The sequence below is a fragment of the Bombus huntii genome, chromosome 5 (genome assembly GCF_024542735.1).
Source record: "Bombus huntii isolate Logan2020A chromosome 5, iyBomHunt1.1, whole genome shotgun sequence".
NCBI lineage: Eukaryota > Metazoa > Arthropoda > Insecta > Hymenoptera > Apidae > Bombus > Bombus huntii.
In genome coordinates, this window is record NC_066242.1 from 17211135 (window position 1) to 17230683 (window position 19549).

General features: G+C 34.2%; 2 protein-coding genes across 2 annotated transcripts; both read right to left on the reverse strand.

Moving 5' to 3' along the window:
- Positions 1–2388: 2388 nt before the first annotated feature.
- On the reverse strand, positions 2389–11843 carry LOC126866046 (protein takeout-like). The gene is made up of 4 exons (XM_050619131.1): positions 11067–11843; positions 9207–9494; positions 6394–6543; positions 2389–5636 (listed from the first exon to the last, which is right to left on the reverse strand). Exons 1-4 carry the CDS (start codon positions 11230–11232, stop codon positions 5485–5487), a joined length of 756 nt encoding a protein of 251 aa, XP_050475088.1. The 5' UTR covers positions 11233–11843; the 3' UTR covers positions 2389–5484.
- Positions 11844–12885: 1042 nt separating this feature from the next.
- LOC126865869 (uncharacterized) lies at positions 12886–16714 on the reverse strand. The gene is made up of 4 exons (XM_050618761.1): positions 16702–16714; positions 16010–16272; positions 15501–15612; positions 12886–15399 (listed from the first exon to the last, which is right to left on the reverse strand). The coding sequence occupies exons 1-4, from the start codon at positions 16712–16714 to the stop codon at positions 15107–15109; spliced, it is 681 nt and encodes a 226-aa protein (XP_050474718.1). The 3' UTR covers positions 12886–15106.
- Positions 16715–19549: the final 2835 nt, after the last annotated feature.

Genomic DNA, 19549 nt, shown 5'->3' on the forward strand with positions numbered 1-19549 from the left:
GCCTAGTTTTTGTTGTTTTTGCAGATTGTAAACATACGTTTGGCAAGATCGTTAGAAAAATGATCTTTTACATGCGCGTTATTTTCTTATCATCACGCTGTGGCTCTAATAATTTGGTGGTTCCCTTATTTTTTTTACAATTACAACAAAAGTCTATTAGCTTTATTTCTTTCCATTGCTGCTATCACAGACTAAAACCATACTATTATTTCGTGTGTTTCATTCGATATTTTTATAATTTTACTTTCTGATCACGGTGCTATGTTACGTTGTATCCTTTTACGATTTCACCACGTGCGACTGTATTAAGGAAATTTAAGAAAACCATTTATCAAAATTAAAGGTTTACGAAGATACGATACCGAAGAGAAGAAGAGAATGAAATTATGTATCAATTTCTATAAAAATACGATCAATTACGCTTTCTTGTTCCTACGCGAAAAACATTATAAGCTCAAGTATACAATGCCTGATGTATACCGAATAATTGCACATGCTTATTCATACGTCTTTTTACATTTATAAAAGTTACATTTCCGATCATTAGACTGCGGTCGTTTATGCAAATGCATATTTTTACGAACAAGGATATTTCCGCAGATATATTTCTTTTTTAACTACTGAATATATTACAAGGACGACTGTGTTTTGAATATTTTTTACATGTTTATTTATTTTGTACATCAGATATCTATATATTGCCCATAAATGTTGTAGCATTACATTTCCCATAAATATACATAAAGATACACGATCTACCGATCACCGTGCATTATGCCGACATCAGAAAATCCACTTACGATATAACCATTATCAATTCTTGCATAAATGTAGGATTACAATACAAAACTATATATTTACTCATATCTCGTATCTATCCTACAAGATAATTTGATATTTTCGTAAATAATTTTTAATTATATATTCGTGCATTTTATTCTACATAGGAACAAAATTCTGATTATGCGGAAATACGAAATGACCTCGTAAAGAAAAGTAAAAAGAGAAAAAGAGAGAGAGAGAGAGAGAGAGAGGATAGGATAAAAATAGCCATCCTTCGCCACGGAAAGAAACCTCGCAAATTTACTGTATCGCGTATAATTGGAATGATTTTTACGAAAAACGTGCGTACACGTGGAGTGAACGTGCTCGAAAAGAAGCAAATGTTTGCAGGGAAGCATATGCACGTGATGTATCAAGGTAGAAATAGTATTTTGACCCTGTCCTTCGACGACGTCGTCGAGTATCACGAGCCGGTTGGCCGGTTTTTCGTTTGTCCGCGTCCCTTTCTTGGAAAACAGGCAACGACCAGCAGTCGTTGCTAGAGGAAAGACAATACGCATTTAGAATATTAGTAGATCGAGGTAGCGTAGTCGTGCTTTTTAGCGCGTCCGCCACATTGAAACGCGTCATAGAGATGATTTGTCCATTTTGATTCTTCGAGAGCGTATCTGTTCGATGAAATCAACGCCATGGAGCGACGAAAGGGAAACAATGCTCCGTTATTAGGATCTCTTCATCACGCTGCATATAAACGACCGACAGAGATTTAAATAAGAAGAGAATATCTTCGTATTTAGATTTGCTTGATTTAGGAATTTTTAATGAAATTTTGCTTGAACGTAAAAACATACTGTCCCCTATAGATAAGCAATCATTTAAAAAACATTTCATTTACCAAATTAAAATTTAATCCCGAAAACCTATTTAGAAGTAAAATTTCACTTGAGACTCTTCGCCAAATTAAATATGAATAACAAGATAGGTTGCCAGCTTGCTTGAATTCGTATTTGTGAATAATTAGCAAAAACAGGTTTCTCTCAGAAGTGAATAGCGATTTTTAAAAGAAAAAGAAATTGTAAAAAAAAAATAAATCCACTGCTTTAAACATGCCATTAGTGGAGTAGAAGAGTTAAAGAAGAAAACAAATAAATCTAATACATCTTAATTGGTCTATTTATGAGTAAACGGTTTAACGTTGAAAGAATTAATTGACAATTTGAAAAATAGAATCGAAATGGAGTTTGTCAAATTTCATTAAAATTTCTTGCCGAATTCTATAAACGTTTGTGAAATATAATTAAATGTAATACAGTTTTGGCAAGGACGCCTATTTTTAACTATTTACCATAACGAGTTATAAAATTTCAGCAAAGATAAACGATTCTCCATTAGTTGTAATCTAACGTTATTTACTCCAAAGAACAAAACTCTCAAAAACGGTATTTTATGTAACGATAATTTATTTCAATTATATTATAATTTAGATTATTGAAAATAACGAACTTATTTCTCTGGATATGTTTTAACGCTTCTTATATAATATTACACATAAATAATAACAAGCTTACGTATAAATATGAATCAATGTATCGAGTATTCCTTCAGAAAAAATTTCGGCAAAATGTCATGGAAATATTAAAATGATCATAAAGAAAATTACTGTTGAAAAATAAGAAATAAATGGTCGATATTGAGAGAAAAAAAGTTTCGTGTTCCCTACTGTTTAATTTCATTCGTGTTTCTTTCCATTATCATATCCAAAAGCAAATGCCGAAAACGAATACTTTCTCGTTAATTGTAGGATTGCGTTATAAAAATTGCCACCTTCGAATCGTGTTGTTCGAGTTAAACCACAATAAAAGCATAAACTCAAGGAGTACCAGTGTCTTTATCTGCTTCTTTAAAAACATGAATTATTGATTACCTTTTTTTATAAACGTTGGCAGAAATATTATTTACATGTATTTGTGTGTGTATTAATTTACACGTGAAAATATTCTTACAAGTATAGTACCTTTATGCATGTAAATAATTATTTTATGATTAATCGAGGAATACTACAACATCTTAGATTAAGAATACAAATTTTCCTGCATCTTATCTGTTATAATCTGAATAATTCTTGTGTGCGATATATATACCTATGTATATTTTATATATATTTTATGTCGTGTAATTAACAATCATATCCGGTTTGGTACTTTCTCTGTTTACTACATTGGAACGAGTTAAAAAAATCGGAAGTTTAATTTTTCTTCTGGACAAGACCGAAAAAATGATCTGAAGGTAACGAGTTGTTTCAGCGACGAACAATGTCATTCACGATTAAAAATTAACAAATATTATTTTTCACCTTTCTCCGTTCTTTGCAGACGTGATACGTTGCAAAAGTGATACGGTTTTTATTACAAGAAGAGAATATCTTCTATCCTTGTACAACGTACAAATATTATATTTCATATTATAAGAGAAGACGTGGAAAGGAAAAACAGTGAAATTAAGTCATCTTCAAACGATCAACCGATCGCATTGTAAGTTTATTTTGTCATTTCGTGCGCATGATTCGATATTAATTAGATCATGTGACCAATCATATTGATAATTTCATTAATTTTCCTCGTCTGCCATCCGAGGAACAATGACGGGCGTGCATAATCATCTTCACGAAAGGCTCCGGAACTTCGGAACGTCGCAAACGTCGAAATCATTAATTATTCTTCTCGTTTCTTCTATTTTGTACAGTTTCCACGAACTCTATTAAAAGTCACGACACTCGTTCATTGAAATTGATAAATTGCAAGATGACAAATAGACTCGCTTGTAACGAGACGTTTCATTGAAGAAATTATCAAATTTAGTGAAGCAAGCAGCGTAATAGTTGTCATTTATCTTTTACCGTGTGTTGCATTAAATTTCTATTCAAATATCATGAATTGTTAATACAATATAATTAGCTTAGTTAAATGGATTGTAAATATTACAAATGCGTGAAATATCATGTAAATGGAAATAGCACGAGTTAAATATCGACTATATACAATTTTAGAATTTAAAACGTTAACTTGGAAAACATTTTCCGATTCTATATTTAAGGCTATTAAATTTTGTATGTATAGTAGCTACGAAAAATAATTGCGCGCACCTTTGCTTCTCAATGATGCACTTTTCATCGGGTTTTACATTTCGTTTTCGTAATATTACATTTTTGCACTCGTATGAAAGTTTTACCAAATAATACGAAATTCCATATACCTGGACATAATTAATTAGTACGTAAATATCATAATAAATACAACGACGCGCAAATACCTTTCGCAGACGCTGTGGATTCATCTGTTTGAGTTTGAAAAATGATGACTTTTCGCTTATTTCGTTAACAAACGTATGTGACAAAAGTGAACGATGCTTTCTCGTATTAAATGTGTAAGTTTGCCGTAATGTTACAAACGATTATTTCTTCAAACTGCCTTCTTCTCTCTAATATTCTATTCGTCGACGTACTGAGAGGATTTTAAGATTGTATACGTTCTAAATACGAAACGTGTACACGTATAGTGAATAATTCATAAATCATAGTATTTTCCTTCGTGGAAATTCCTATTTTAATATGTAATTAGCGATTGCAATTTCGATTCATTTTACACGTGTTATTTGCAATCATACATACATATGTAACGACCATTGCATCATAATTCTTAAATACCAGAAAATAAACTGTTTTTAGCTTCGTATTAATAACGTCGTTCGATCTGTTTTTCAGTCTAAAATAGATTTGAAAGCTCATTATAGAATTCGGTAGAAACGAAATAGTTAAAACACATGGGAGAATATAAAACGAATGATAACACGAAACGTATAACATGAAGCAAGGTATACAAAAATATATTGTATGAAGCACACGTTATAAACTAAAAAATGAAAACGGAGAAAGCTGCGATCGTTACGAATGCCAATTTACTGGCACGATAAGAATATTAAACGATAATTCAGCTTCCGTCATTCTCATTCTTCAGTTAGTCATAAATAATCGTAACAATGCAATCGATGAACACGCGAATACATAACATAACGTGATTAGTCCAATTCGATGGCATTTAAATTGTTATTGCAAATCATCCATTCCTTAGAACTATCATACATACACTTACATAATGTCTACAACATTTTACATTCGTATAAGTGACATAAATAATGCGAAAGTAAGCTTCTCAGGTTGAAATATCTTAAGTTCGAATTACTTCAAGATTCGAAATTATCGCAGCTCGACTAATTTAATCTTATGTTTAATAAAAAACTGTAAAAGTTAACTGTATAACTTTAATCTCAGCCACGGTACGTTTTACACCACAATACAGCTGCTTTATAATAATAAATGCAGGACACTATCTTATGAAAATTAGCAATAGACTGGCTTTCAACATTGTGATTCTCAGTCGTCGATTTTAACAAAATACAAATTTAAATACAAATTATATACAAATTAATAAATATTTATAAAACTCAATTTTGCTGCCCATTTCATCTGTTTCCTAGTGGACAAAAAAATCTTCTAAAAAAGAAAAGAACATAAAGATAACATTTTCGTCGTTGTATCTTTCGTATGCATAAACTTCTTATTTTTTAATCGATGCGTCGCAAGATATTTGGTGATCCTTTTTCCTTAAGTGACTATCGGACAGATATGATGCAATTTTAATCGATTCAATCGATGATCCACGCATCGTACGGTACCTGAGCAAAGATCCTCTCAACGAAGCTTGTCATTACCTGAACTAATTTCCTCCTTAGATCAGGTTTCATCTCTTTTAACAATTCTTGGCTGTTGGTATTAATGAAGAGATTTAATGCTGCCACTGAAATAACATAGAGAAAGAAAAACTCTTATTATACATGATTAAACACGGTAATTAAGATTGTTTGAGATCGACTTTAACGCTCACATCCGATAGAACCAAGATTTTATGTAAGCTTATATGCATAATACCACGATTTTCATGAATGTTTACATGTACATACAGCATGTTATACATACAGCAATTTACTCGTTGATTTCCATCAAAAACTGATTGCTTAGATAGATATTCAGTTGATTTGTAGAAGAAGAACACACCATTAGAAAGACTAAGATAAACTTAAAGTAAATTACTAATAATTATATCATTTGGTGGTGAAGAAGATTCTCCGCTTTTGCCGTTTACGTAACAGTCTCGCTTAGTAGTTAAACAAAGAAATAAAATAATGTTTTACTTCTAACGTTTTTCTTATTTTAAATATCATAATTCTATCAAGTAAGACGACTCTGTTGTTGGAAGAGTTCGCTTTTAGAATGAATTTTTGAGAAAATCAAGAATCTTTTAAATATACATAGATATGTACGCTTAATACGCGTATGTCGTTCTTCTAGCAAACTGACTGTAAAGATCTTTATCGATATATTCGTCACCCTTTTTACAAAATTGGCAACGCTATAATCCATTCGATCAAAGGTCGATCAAATTTGAAACGTAGTTTTTACCGAATTAAATTACATTTTGAACAGTTAAACCTTAGTTAAGATTAGTGCATACATTTGCGTGATTTAATCCATTAATTCTGTAGAAAAAAACTTACGAATAATGGCGTTGCTGTCACGAACATTTTCGACGCCCATCTTAATATTCTGCACGCTAAAGTCCATTTTAAGTTGCTGCAACCTTAAATAATTGCGACCTTGAGCAGCGAATGGCTTCGCCCGGATGAATACTTTTGCCTTTACACCTTCTGTAATCATAAAAAGATTTACTTTTAAATCTAAGTAGATCTTTTTTTTATATACTTGACAGGTAGAATTCTAAACAATTTTTTTTCCATTAATCACAGAATTTATACGCTTATAAATCCTGCAAAAATTATACTATTTCCCTACCAATAGCAAAAATTTATGTTTGAAAATCTGCACATTGACCAAGAGGTTTGCGCTCTGCGTTGCAAACAGCAAAGTGCAATTATACCAAACTGGTTGCATTCTACAAGGCGAATTAATTAGAGGTCAACGTTACCATTCGCGCGAAGATAAGCTCAGTGTCTCTCACGATGCACACATTGTCCATATCTTTTTACGTTTCTTTAGGTAAACATTTTGTGTCACATTAAACGAAAAGAACTTATATTTTTCACACTTTTTCAACAATTTATTACCATATTTTCATTGAAAATTATCTCTCAATACTTTGAAATGAACGAATGTATGATAAATTAAAAATGTATACACAGGGTGGTTGGTAATTGGTGGTACAAGCGGAAAGGGGGTGATTCTACGCGAAAAAAGAAGTCGAAAATATAGAATAAAAATTTTAAAAATTAAAAAAATAACGTCAATCGAGACAACGATCTACAGTGAGATCCGTTATAACGAGACGCGATAAAGTGCACGCGTACCGAGCGAAAATTCAAAGTCGATTTTCTCGAAAACAAAGCCTCGAACGAAAAATTTTTATTCTATATTTTCGACTTCTTTTTTCGCGTAGAATCACCCCCTTTCCGCTTGTACCACCAGTTACCAACCACCCTGTATATGTATACAATTCTGAATAATTTTGTTGTATAAATAAATAAATCGACTATAGGATTATTGTATTATTCATATTTGTATCTTAAGTATGCCGAATTTTTGAAAGAATTTTTAAATTCTTATGTGAATTAATTTTTCCGAGTAAAAGAATACCAGCCTTTTGTTTTCTCATCTAAAAACGGGTGTTGTATTACGCAAATGAAGAATCTTTAACATCAGTGTTTATGTACTTTTCCAATTCATTACAGATACTTCATTGCTACTCAATCTTCCGGTACTGGAAGATAATTTTTAGCAAAAGAAAATCTTTTCTAAAAATTTTTTCTGTTAATATGGAACAATTTTATCGTTAAAATTATCGTTTCTATAATTAAATAGACATTGTTGCGAATTCGGCACAGTATTGCCTGCGGTACGGAACATAAAAATCTGCTGAAAACAAATTTCCATTACGTCGATGGTGAAAGTTGAGAACGCTAGTGACTTTTACCTTTTCACTTAGCCCACGATGTTCCACCATCGCTGTTTATTTATCTCTTCAATTATAATTGCTCACCGTCACAACCCGCTTCTACTCGCAGCCATCTAATTGATACTTTATCTCATGAGTAACCTATTTGAACTCGAATCATTTCACTCGAAGTATCTATTCTACGGTTCATCGTAGTATTCTACGGCTCTTGCAATTGTAACGTTCGATAGTTTACCAATGTTGGTACGATAGGCAAATTTAACATTTCGATAATTAGATTAACGTTATTTAACCCAGCAATCGAAATTCAATCTTACGTAGAATACAGGAAAATTTACCATCTATACGGTTGCAAATTTCTGATATTGCAATTCTTAACGATAATTCGACTATCGGCAAAGCAAAAGTATTGGCAATCTTTACGATTCGTCTTAACTACAGCGATCAGGGCCGGCGCAAGGCAGGTTCAACGCGTTTGCCGGAACCCGGCCCCGCGTTTTGAGAGGCAGCGCAATTAAAAAACACCGATTTTGATTAACTTTTTACAGGATGACGATACCATTAACAGATGCAGGACATTTTTTTAGTAGCGACGATTCAGTTTAAAGGAGTGACAAAAATCATGACAGTTTAGTGTAACTCCATAAAGTCCTCGTATCCTGGATTCTACTTTAGATAAAAAGATCCAGGCATTTTCAGAGAAATGTACTATTTTGGGGAAATTAAACTACATCAATGGTTTTTTGCAAAAGTCATACACGATTACAAATTGTCTACTTACATTGAAGTTTTTGTCCCTTGAAAGCGAATTAAGCATGCGAGAAAATATTATTCGGATTTGTTTAAAAAACTGCTTATAAAAAATATATAATACGTAACAGCATTCGTAAATAAATAATTGCTCGTTGTAAAATTTAAGTGTAGGATTTGAATGTGTATTCAGGCCCCGCAAACGGGCACGCCGGCCCTGACACTGATATTTGCTATATCAATATACAGGGTGGTTGGTAACTGGTGGTACAAACGAAAAGGGGGTGATTCTACGTGAAAAAAGAGGTCGAAAATATAGAATAAAAAATTTTGTTTAATTCCTTTTTTTTTTTAATTTTTCCATCGAGACAACGATCTACAGTGAGATCCGTTATAACGAGACGCGATAAAGTGCACGCGTACCGACCGAAAATTCAAAGTCGATTTTCACGAAAACAAAGCCTCGAACGAAAAATTGTTATTCTATATTTTCGACTTCTTTTTTCGCGTAGAATCACCCCCTTTCCGATTGTACCACCAGTTACCAACCATCCTGTACTCTTTATTACCACGTTAATAATCAGTAAATATCACAGATTACCACTACATTCTCCATTGACAATTACGTTAAAAATAACTATCGTTCCTTACCATATTCACCCCAATAGTCACCAGCACCGCTGGCTTTCACCAACAGCAAGGTACCGCTAGACCTGTACTTGGCAGCAGCTCTGATTTTCGGAATGCTGAGGGCTAATTGCAGCTGCACCTCGTCTTCCGATAATCTGGCCCTCAAACCAGTCACTCGTAACGTAGAAACTCCTCTTGCTGTAATGTTCTTAAACTGAGCCCTGTAGCCATCCGGTCCCCCACCAAGTGCGATATGGAGTTCGTCAAGGATAATGGGTTCCACCTCTGGATAGCCCAATTGCGGTAAACCTGAGGTTCGATAATCGCTAAATTAACACGTTCGATCTGTATCAGGCAGTTTGAAGTTAATTTCGTATCTTCTTTGGTTATCGTCGAAATTAGGTAATTTAAATATCGTTTAAATATCGAACGATGCGAAAGAAAATTTTGGGATGGTTGAAAATACTCGAGAAAATTGATGTGTTTCGATTTATATTTAGAGAGATTTATATTTAAAAGATATCTTTTTTCCATTTCACGTGTTGCAGATGTGAATGAACGTGAATTTTGTGCTTATAATTAAAAGGAACAGCGAAAAGAGGAAAAAGATTAATCGATCGATTGCAGCTCTGTCTACGTTTGTTTATTGTTATATCATTTATCAAGAATAGCGAGAAAAAAATTCTTATAAATGTCAGATAAAGATGAACGCTTCGATGTTAAAAATTCCTGCGATGTTTTATTCAATGTTCTCGAGTAAACCGAGCCTATTCCATCGTACTGCAACGCGTAGTTCTAGTGGAATGTAGGACACTGGGTGACCATTCGAATACACCGTTATAACCTGCTTCTTTGGCGCTCGATGTTTCTTTTTTTCACTCGTTCTCAACGATACCACGTGCTCCCGCAATCTGTAATTCCCGACTTTCGACTTCCGTATTTTTCACCGCATGACACGCGAATCCTACTTTTAGAAAATGGGTCTACGGATCTCGGGCAAGTGTGTAATGCAACTTGGTCACTGCGATCTATCAGGTGTCTTGCGGCGAATGATCGAGAGAAAAGTCACAGATTCCAGATACGAACGAAATTTAGAGTTGAATGAAACGATCGAAATAAAATTTTATCGGAGAACGTGTTTTTTCATATTTTCAGAAAAGAGTTTGTTAAGGGTAGGAGAGAACAATTGTTTATTTGCAAATATATTTATAAATATCGGAGAAATTATTTTGATACATTTGGAAAAAGTAAGATACCTTTACGTAAGCAATCATTGTACCTTTTAAAGTCTTATACGTATTAAGCAAGAACTCAACGTATACGAGATTAGTGTATGTTTAAGTAACAATAAATAAATCGGAATAAATCGAAATAAATCGTAAAACGTGTAGACGATTATCGACTTACTAAATAACAGGTAAAATGTCTGAAGATAATTAAACTAAACATTTGTTTAACGATTAAACTTTATAGTTTAGTTCTAGAGTTACGTTAATTCCGCAATTACGTAATTATGCGTAGTAGAATATCGATATTCCCATGAGAGTTTCTACAAGATAGGTACCGTTAGAAGAGGATTTTGATCCCGGCACTCTTCCCGAGGTAGTCTCTGTAGCAACACTAAAAAGTGTAAAACACGCGTAACTTTTTCAAAATCCTGCTTTCGCTAAAAATTTACAATCCGAAGGATACTCAACGAGTATAATTTTCCTATCTATTTTAAGATTTCTGCTAGCAAACGTTTAATCGATATATTCCGTTAAAAACCTAAATACACGCGGATGATAAATATTAACAATATTAAAAATCAGACGTTAATCTAGGTTAAATTAATTATTCCACTAAACTTGGCCAAAAAGTTTAACGCAAATAATTTCTTACCATGCCGGAAGTGTTCGGTGAGAGCATTGGCTGACCTAGCGAGGCAACTCTCGATATTGTAGTCCCTGCTGGAGCAAGGTTCTAAAAACTCTAATCCTCTGTATCTACCGATGGCCTGTACGCCGATCAGCAACGAACACGCGCACACCAACAAGATGCTCTTCATCGTTGTCTTCGGTTTCAGATCGTTGGCTCCTGTATGTCGACGTTCCCCGAACCTTCTCCGTGTCGATCGAATTTCTCCGCGTGGAATGACCGACGGTCAGGGATGCGCCAAGCCTTATAGCACCTTGACATTGCCCCCGCTTTGCCTTCGACGCTTGTACACGAAGAACAAAACAGAATCCAACGATGGATCGAGCACCTCCCTTTTGAAGGACTTTCTTCGATGTCGAAATTCAGCACTGACGAGTTGTTTGTGAATTAAGTTCCGAAAACATTGCGTTACACGGGCTTCCTTGTAGCATAGTTATAGATAAGCAAATCGATTAACTCGACGAAACGAAAGCTAAAGAAAATCGACGAAACAAAAGGTAAAGAAAATCGACGAAATTATATTAGGACAAGCATAGGTCAAGCGCTTTAGCATTGCATATCGTAACATGTTATTTTCTATTAGTATGTAACAGAATATTCTTGTATTTAACGTGGTGTTCGTTTATTTTACTATATTGATATTTGCATACCGATATTGATACCGATACAATAATGTATTTTTCAATGCGCGTAAAACAACGAACGGACTTAACGCAATGGTACAGAAGTTTTTGAAAGAGTTCAGAAATGACACAGTCGAAAGTTAACGTCGATAAAACAGCGCCGCCGGTAAACGATAGCACCGCTGGTGACTTCAACGCGCGTATAAAGAAGCAACCGTTAGGCTTCGACGATTAGATCGCGGACTAGAATTTTTAAACCTACAATTTTTTTAATTTGTACAATGCTTTTTCTAAACTATTTACGGTTATTTAGAAATTAATTGTAATACGAAAAATTATCCGTTAGAGAAATTAAATTAGCATAGATATAGCGTTTTCTTCTGCAAAGCAAAGTATCCAAATGCATTACAATATTAAGCGTATATTATAAATTAGTATCGTATTAATATATTTATTCCGTTCGAATTTATTTCGATGTTATTTAAAAAGAAAAATTGTAATTGCAAACGATTCTTATTTTACAAAATTATTATAGCCGCGAATGTCGTATATCGATACATGGAAAATAAAAGCTGGTAAAAAGATTTCGTCTTCTTCAGGATTAATTTCGTTCAGGATCGTTACGTTGTATAGAGGTCGATGTTTACAGCGTTTCTCGTGATGGCGTTAGAAAGCGCAAGCTGGTCTCCGAAGAAACAATTCTCATAAATTCGTACTTTCCTCCTTCTTTCTTCTCTGAAAGCATTGCATCGACGCGATCGATACAGAGCACGATACGTGTTAATTATTTTAGTGGCTAACTTTCTCACAGTTTCCATAGTCGCGACTTTCTTCTACGCGTGGAAAACGATGGAGACGAACTGATATACGAAAAGTGGCGCTAATCACCGACATTGTCGAGATTCTTACGAATTTCTAGTTACAACTAGGTATATGGCTTAACAAAGTAGATAACAAAGTATCTTGGAAACACAGTTTGTCAATGAACTAATCTTCCCTTGAGAAGCTTGCTGATCTTCGAAGTAAATGGCAATTTTCTACAGAAAGAAATTAATTTACAGAAATTAATTCTCTGGAAGATTGTTATCGTTTCGAGAACTATGATAGTAAAGTTTCTGATCCTCTGCGAAGGAATAATTCGTTTTAAAAATAGCTTCAACTTGAAAAATATAACATAACTTTATTAAAATACAATATAACCAACAATATTTGTTTAACATACGTTAAAACACCGAACACATTTATATATTACTAATATATACGGAACACATTTATTATAACGAACGATAAAAGTTTGATCAAGGTACGATGAAAGTAAGCGGATGTGAATGGTAGACGTCAGAGAAGTTGGCGCGTTTAGCGAAGAATGTTAAGCACCGTTAATAAGCACCGTAACTCGTGCTCACGATAGGAATCGATCATGATCGAGCGTTATTAACCGTAATGCTTTCGTACGGTGTTACATTATACGCAAACGCACGTATCTAAAATATTTGAAATCTTAAGGTTAACGATTCGTAATAAAATCGTATTAGAAACATCGATATCTTTTAGAAGCGATACTTTAGCAGCGATATTTTTCCGAAGTTTAATCGCGTTTCCCTGACTATCGTACCTTCTACCCCTATAAGAATCGAAAATTTGAGAGTAGAGTAAAATTACTCGTAATTAATTCTACAAGTAGATAACCAGTGAGATTTCTATGGCTGGAAATAAGAGGAGAACGAAGAATAACAAAATTACATCGAATGTTTCGTTTTTTAAAAAATCAAATTTTTCCAATTCCAAACATATCGTCGAATTAAAGAACGATTCAACTTTAATCCACGAAGATCGTTCGATAGAAACCGTACAAGATGGTCCATTTATTTTTCGTTACAAAAAAAGACAACGACGTTTCGCAGGGGCATTTTCAAAGTCGGTACCTCTGTTACCTAATGTCTTCCTTTTAACGCAAATTATCGACGGTGTCCGATGAGAGTCGACGCACCATGAGAATGCGAGGTCAGAGACCGTCAGCCTCTCAAGGCGAACAGCTATCCTGACAGAGGAAGAAAGTCTCGTGTTCGCTTCGTTACGTTCGTTAGTACGAACGGAAGAGGAGAAGATTCGCGATTTCCGAGAAGCTCTTGAATAATCCTTGAATCGTAATTTGCTATCGTAAAAAGCCAATTGTGTGGTCTTACTCAATGGACATGTCGATAGATACGATCGAAGAATAGAAGTTACGAGTAGAATAGATGTATCGACCGATGGGATTTTTCATTCGATGAATAGCCAATAAAGAGATGAAAATTCAGTTTCTCGTTCGTATGAAACTAACAGGTCTGAATATTTGCATTAGACCGCGAAGAAAATAAAAACACTTGAAAAAGAGGAATAACTAGAATTAATTGCATTATCTGTTGCAAAATTGTCTGACAAAATATCAGGAGGTCGAGTAACTAAAAATACGTAAGAGACAATCAGGAAATAACTATAAATTTGTGTTTGCTTTTAAAAAATCAGCCCTTTCTACTTCTCTTAAAATCGCTATTTTCTACGTATCAAACGTTTACGGAAACCTATAATTTCCGTATCCTGGTTTTTTATCGGAACGTATAAGTATGTCATTCGTGATTCATTTTGTATGAAGACTTTCTTCAAGAAAATGAAAAAATGTCTCTCCACGTTTAGTTTAGTCCAGAGAATTTGCAGTCTTCTAATTAGAATCTCGCTTTTTACATAATAAACACATCTCTTCTTATCGATCTCACTTGTATAAGTAATCGATATTCTCCGAATTAAAAAGAATCTAGCTGATTTGTAATTATCTTTCTTTTGCCTCACACATGAGATTCGTATCCTTCTTTTTCACTTATGTTTTATCATTTTCCCCCTTTCCTATTTCTTACAAAACGTGTATAAAATAAAATCAAACGATAAAGAAATATTTCTGGCAAATACCAAAGTGTCGACCAAAAATACAAAATATCCAAAAATACGAAGTACCAAGTGATGCCCAAAAGTATTCACCAGCTTCTTCAATAAAATTATATCGAAATCTGTAAACACGTATGATTCTTTATAAAAGTCTCGTGTAAAATATAATTTTTTCGATCTAAAGTTCAAATGCGTCATAAGTCGCGAAGTAGTTTTGAAATAAAACTAGATAACGTAAACTGCATAATGAACTATTTTTACCAACACATAGAACAGTATAGAGCACATATAGAACAGAAAGAAAATAATTTGGAAGCTACTTAGATAAATTTCTATTCTTCGTATTAAACGAGCCAAAATTAAAAAGTTACAACTTCGATATCACAATCGTCTTTATCTCTCGAAAATTACATTTTACAAAAGAATTAAACAAAGAATCGTGACACAATCCTCGCAGAGTTATCTCGTAGGTCTCGGTTTGATGATTTTGTCGAAAGGAAAATTACGAAAAGAGCCGTCAAAAATCTCCGTGTACCCTTTCGAAACGAGTTCGTTGATTATACGTCTGGTAAGCACAAATCCTGGCTGCCACGAGCCATTTATTATTTTATCGAGAATATTCTCGAGTATTTTATGACCGGATAGCAAATTTGTGATATGAAGCTTCAAATCCCCGATCTGTTGTACATCCACATCGACTCGAATCTTTTGTCCTGGTTTTCTGGTAACGACGGTCGTTTGAAAGTAATCATCTAAGAACAAGACAGACGAGATAATTTTATATTTTTCGTGCATGTTAAATTACTCTGAAATCGTTCGCAGATAAAAAGGTAATATCGAAACTCTGTCTTACAAAGATCCAACGTGAATTTTCCCTTATTGTTTATACTGGAGCCTAGTGCTGTCCCTTTAAACTCATACCAACCTGACAGGAATTTTGCTGGGAAACTCTGAGTGTACACTATCTAAAAATTAATATCATTTTTTAATTAATAGTTACTAGTAACTAGTATCGCAGTAAATCTTCGTCTTTCTCTTTGCGATTGTTACGTTAGAGTATCTATCGTTTGTATTACGAAAGAGATAGACAGTTTCGACGCTGTAAGAGAGGAATCGCGTTGAGACGCACTTTGAACCGATTTGCAGAAACTTTGAAATTTTGTTGCAACGATTTACAGACGGCCAGTGTGTATTTTTATTAGTTCGCAGCTGTAGCAGCGCTGATAGATTGCCTTCGAGTCTTTAAAGACCATTGCAATAAGAAAGATAAAGATCTTATGTTGGAAACATTTCGAAAAAGGGAAAGTTGGAACTACTATGCTTTCTACTACTTGGCTTTAGTGCTTAGGCATCTTTGCTTACCTTGTAATTCGGTATGTCACTGACGAATTTCGTCACTTTACTGTTAGTCCATCCACTCTCGGTAACGTTCCTTAGCGTTAAGGTAAAGCCTAATTTGGCATTTCCGCGTGACGCTGATACTTCTTTGGCGAAAAGTGGATCAAAGGTGACTACATTGTATTGGGGAAGGCCAGTTTTGAAGTAAGGTCGAACCGCATTTAACGCTTCTCGTATGCATCCATCGAATCCTGGCACATTTGGATGACAATTCTTGAAATAGTCCTCTAAAAAAAGAAAGTACTGTTAGGACGCTGTAATTGAAGAAATCCATTAAAACTTGCACAGCTGAAATAAACCTCGCGTAGGATTTCGAATTCTTAATAGAAAAAAAAAAAAAAAGAAAAGAAATATGAAGCTAGATACGGCGTTTTAGATTACCTGAACTAAAAAGGAGAAGATAAATTGGAAACATGAAAACCATAGAATTATGTTACCATTTTAAATATACAGTAATCTAGTTCGTAATAGTTTCAACGTGTTTGAACGTGTTTGATGCAACATGCAATTATGAAAATTAGAAGAAAAAAAAAGCAGATATAAAGTGTTATCGTGGTATCAATATCGTGCAATATTCTAATTATTATTTCAATAAAAAACAGTAACGCAACAAGATGGGGGGAGGGGGCATTACTGTTGAGAGAATACGAAATTACCATTTAGAAACATGTTAGTGACAGATGTAAATAATTATTATTCTAATTGTAAAATAGGTATTAATCGGCTGTACTCTCCGATACTTTTCTATTTCTTCTGAAAAATAGCAATTCTCTTCTAAACAACGTGAAAATAGAACGAAACACTTCGTACGCTTTATTATTCTTCGAATACCACAAGGAAATTATAATATATATCAAATGCTGTTTTCCTCTTTCGCAACAGACCGTCCGTTCACCCCAATTTCCTTACAATTGTTCCGAATCATTTGAGAAAATTTCACTCGCATCGCTTACGCTTCATTGCATTCCTTAGGGCCCTATCAATATACAGGGTGGTTGATAACTGGTGGTGGTGATTCTACGCGAAAAAAGAAGTCGAAAATATAGAATAACAATTTTTCGTTCGAAGCTTTGTTTTCGAGAAAATCGACTTTGAATTTTCGTTCGGTACGCATGCGGTACGTTATAACGGATCTCACTGTAGATCGTTGTCTCGATAGAAAAATTAGAAAAAAGAATTAAAAAAAAATGTTATTATACTTATCTATAATAAGTATTAACTTATTATAAATAATCAGCCATGTCACCGCGCCACGCCAGAAAAATTACTGAAAATTCTCAACGCGAGAATTGATTGTAATTTTGATAAATAAAAAAAAATGTTTACCAACCACTCTGTACATTGTCATTATTTCGAGATTGTCGGCTAAAAGGATCAATATGTATTGTCAATATTTATTGATAAACCACATTTTCATCGAGAACCTTGAAATATCGAGGATATTATCGATCGCCTGAGGACGCCTTAGTTTTCGTCCATAAAACTCGCACTGTTATTAGTTTAATCAATTACTCATTGTTTAATCGCAATAAACTTTCTTATCGATTCGCTAAATACATTAATATTTTGTTCTTATTATCTTTACTTTATAATCTTGTTATTACTTTAATGGAAGCATTGATGATAATAATAGGTTGGCCCATGGTGAAAGTCGTGTTATTCAATATCGTGGTAATATTTTAACGAGGCATTTTTCGAAACCTTCTCTCGCGTAACTCGTCAAGATGTTACGTGAAAACCCGTAAAGAGAAACAACGAACATCGCGAGCAAATAACAATGAAGAATTGCGAAAACTGCATTTACGATTTTACACTTTGCCTGTACGATCTTGGCCAACGTAATTTTACTCGCACTGGCAGAAACATGAATATCATTTCCTTTTCTTTTCTCTACTCATAAGAGAAAAACCAGCCAAATAAGCAACAATATTCCATATATAAAGAACCATCGTGCAAGAAACGAAACTCTTGTAATCCCAAAAGGAAGACGATAAGCTACCGAAAAAAATTAAAGCTACTGCTACTATCGAACCGATCTGCAATTAATTCTTCCAATTATTCCTAGCGATACGATCGATTCTAATCACCAATCGATCCTTCGGTCCATCGAATCCGCGTATCATACCAATACCAATAACAGCACTGTTTCGATTCCAGCTTCGAGAAAACGAAAATGTCTGGATGGAAGAAATTCAACTTTGAAATGCCATTCGCTTACCAAAGTCTGCACTTATCGATGATGCACAAAACAAGGAGATGAATATGACGAAAATCTGGATCGGCGATGACATCTCGACGATCGATAACGTGTTGCTGGTGCAACGCGTTCGCGACCAAACGCACGAAAAATGTAATTCCGAGCAACGCGAACGATGCTTACGCTTTCACTCTCGACCATACATCTGAGAGAAAGGTTAACTGTATTGGGTTTTTGTACTAAGATTTTCGGTCGATCCTACACAATCCAGCGTCGAGAACTGGCACAGTTCGCATTTATCAACGACACCAAGTAATAAAAAATTGAACGATCTTCCACGGTGGAATATTTTACACTGTACTTTCTGCTGCTCTATTTTCTCGCGATCTAGCGAACGTGTATTTTTTTGTTCGTGGATGGTGACATGACTGGTACAATCACAATTTTCTGAAGGATTTTCAACATCCTTGAACGATGGCGTAAATGGAGAGAATTAGATCTAGCGACGAAGAAGGAGTTGTTTTGTAAACAGGCTGCTAGCTAACGTAAGACATCTTTGATATCTAAGACTAAAATTTTCTTCTTATTAAACTTCTAGTGGCGAAGTCGTCGATTTACACAACGTTTCACGAACTATGCTTCATTTTGAAAGAAGTTCGATTTGAAAGTGAAAAGAACGTATACATAGATGGATATATATAGGGACACTTGATCGAAACAAGATTCAATGGAGCTCGTGGTAAATGTTAAGTGCTGTTAACGTGTGACACGCAAGAGTAACAATTTGTGGCAAAACATCTGCGTGACATGAAAATTTTCTAAATAAAGTTTGAACGTTTCTGGACTGCCCGTTAAGTATTGTAAAAATTTTCTCCGAGATTTCAAATCTGTTTTGCATTCATAATAAAACGTTACTAACACGACTCCAGGGAAACTAGTCACTTTCCTTTATCGATAGATGTTAATAACGCGCGAATGATCTTTACGTTATTTTCAATTTTCGTTAAGAAAATATTTTATTTAAGGTAACGTTATAAAATGTAAAATATAACGTTAAATACCGTTACTCCTACAAACGATAAACGATATTACCGAAGTAACCGGTATTAGCATTGTGAAATATTCGGTATGTATAAATAGAAAGCGAGAGATTAGAACGAATAAGTATTAATGAGAGATTAGAACGAAGAAATAGGTGCGAGAAACGACGGATAAATAGTGAGAACGGAATCAAATAGAAAGAACGGATAGACGCGAATAATATTGAGTCTACTAACGCGTGAATGTACGGATGATGTAGAGATTGC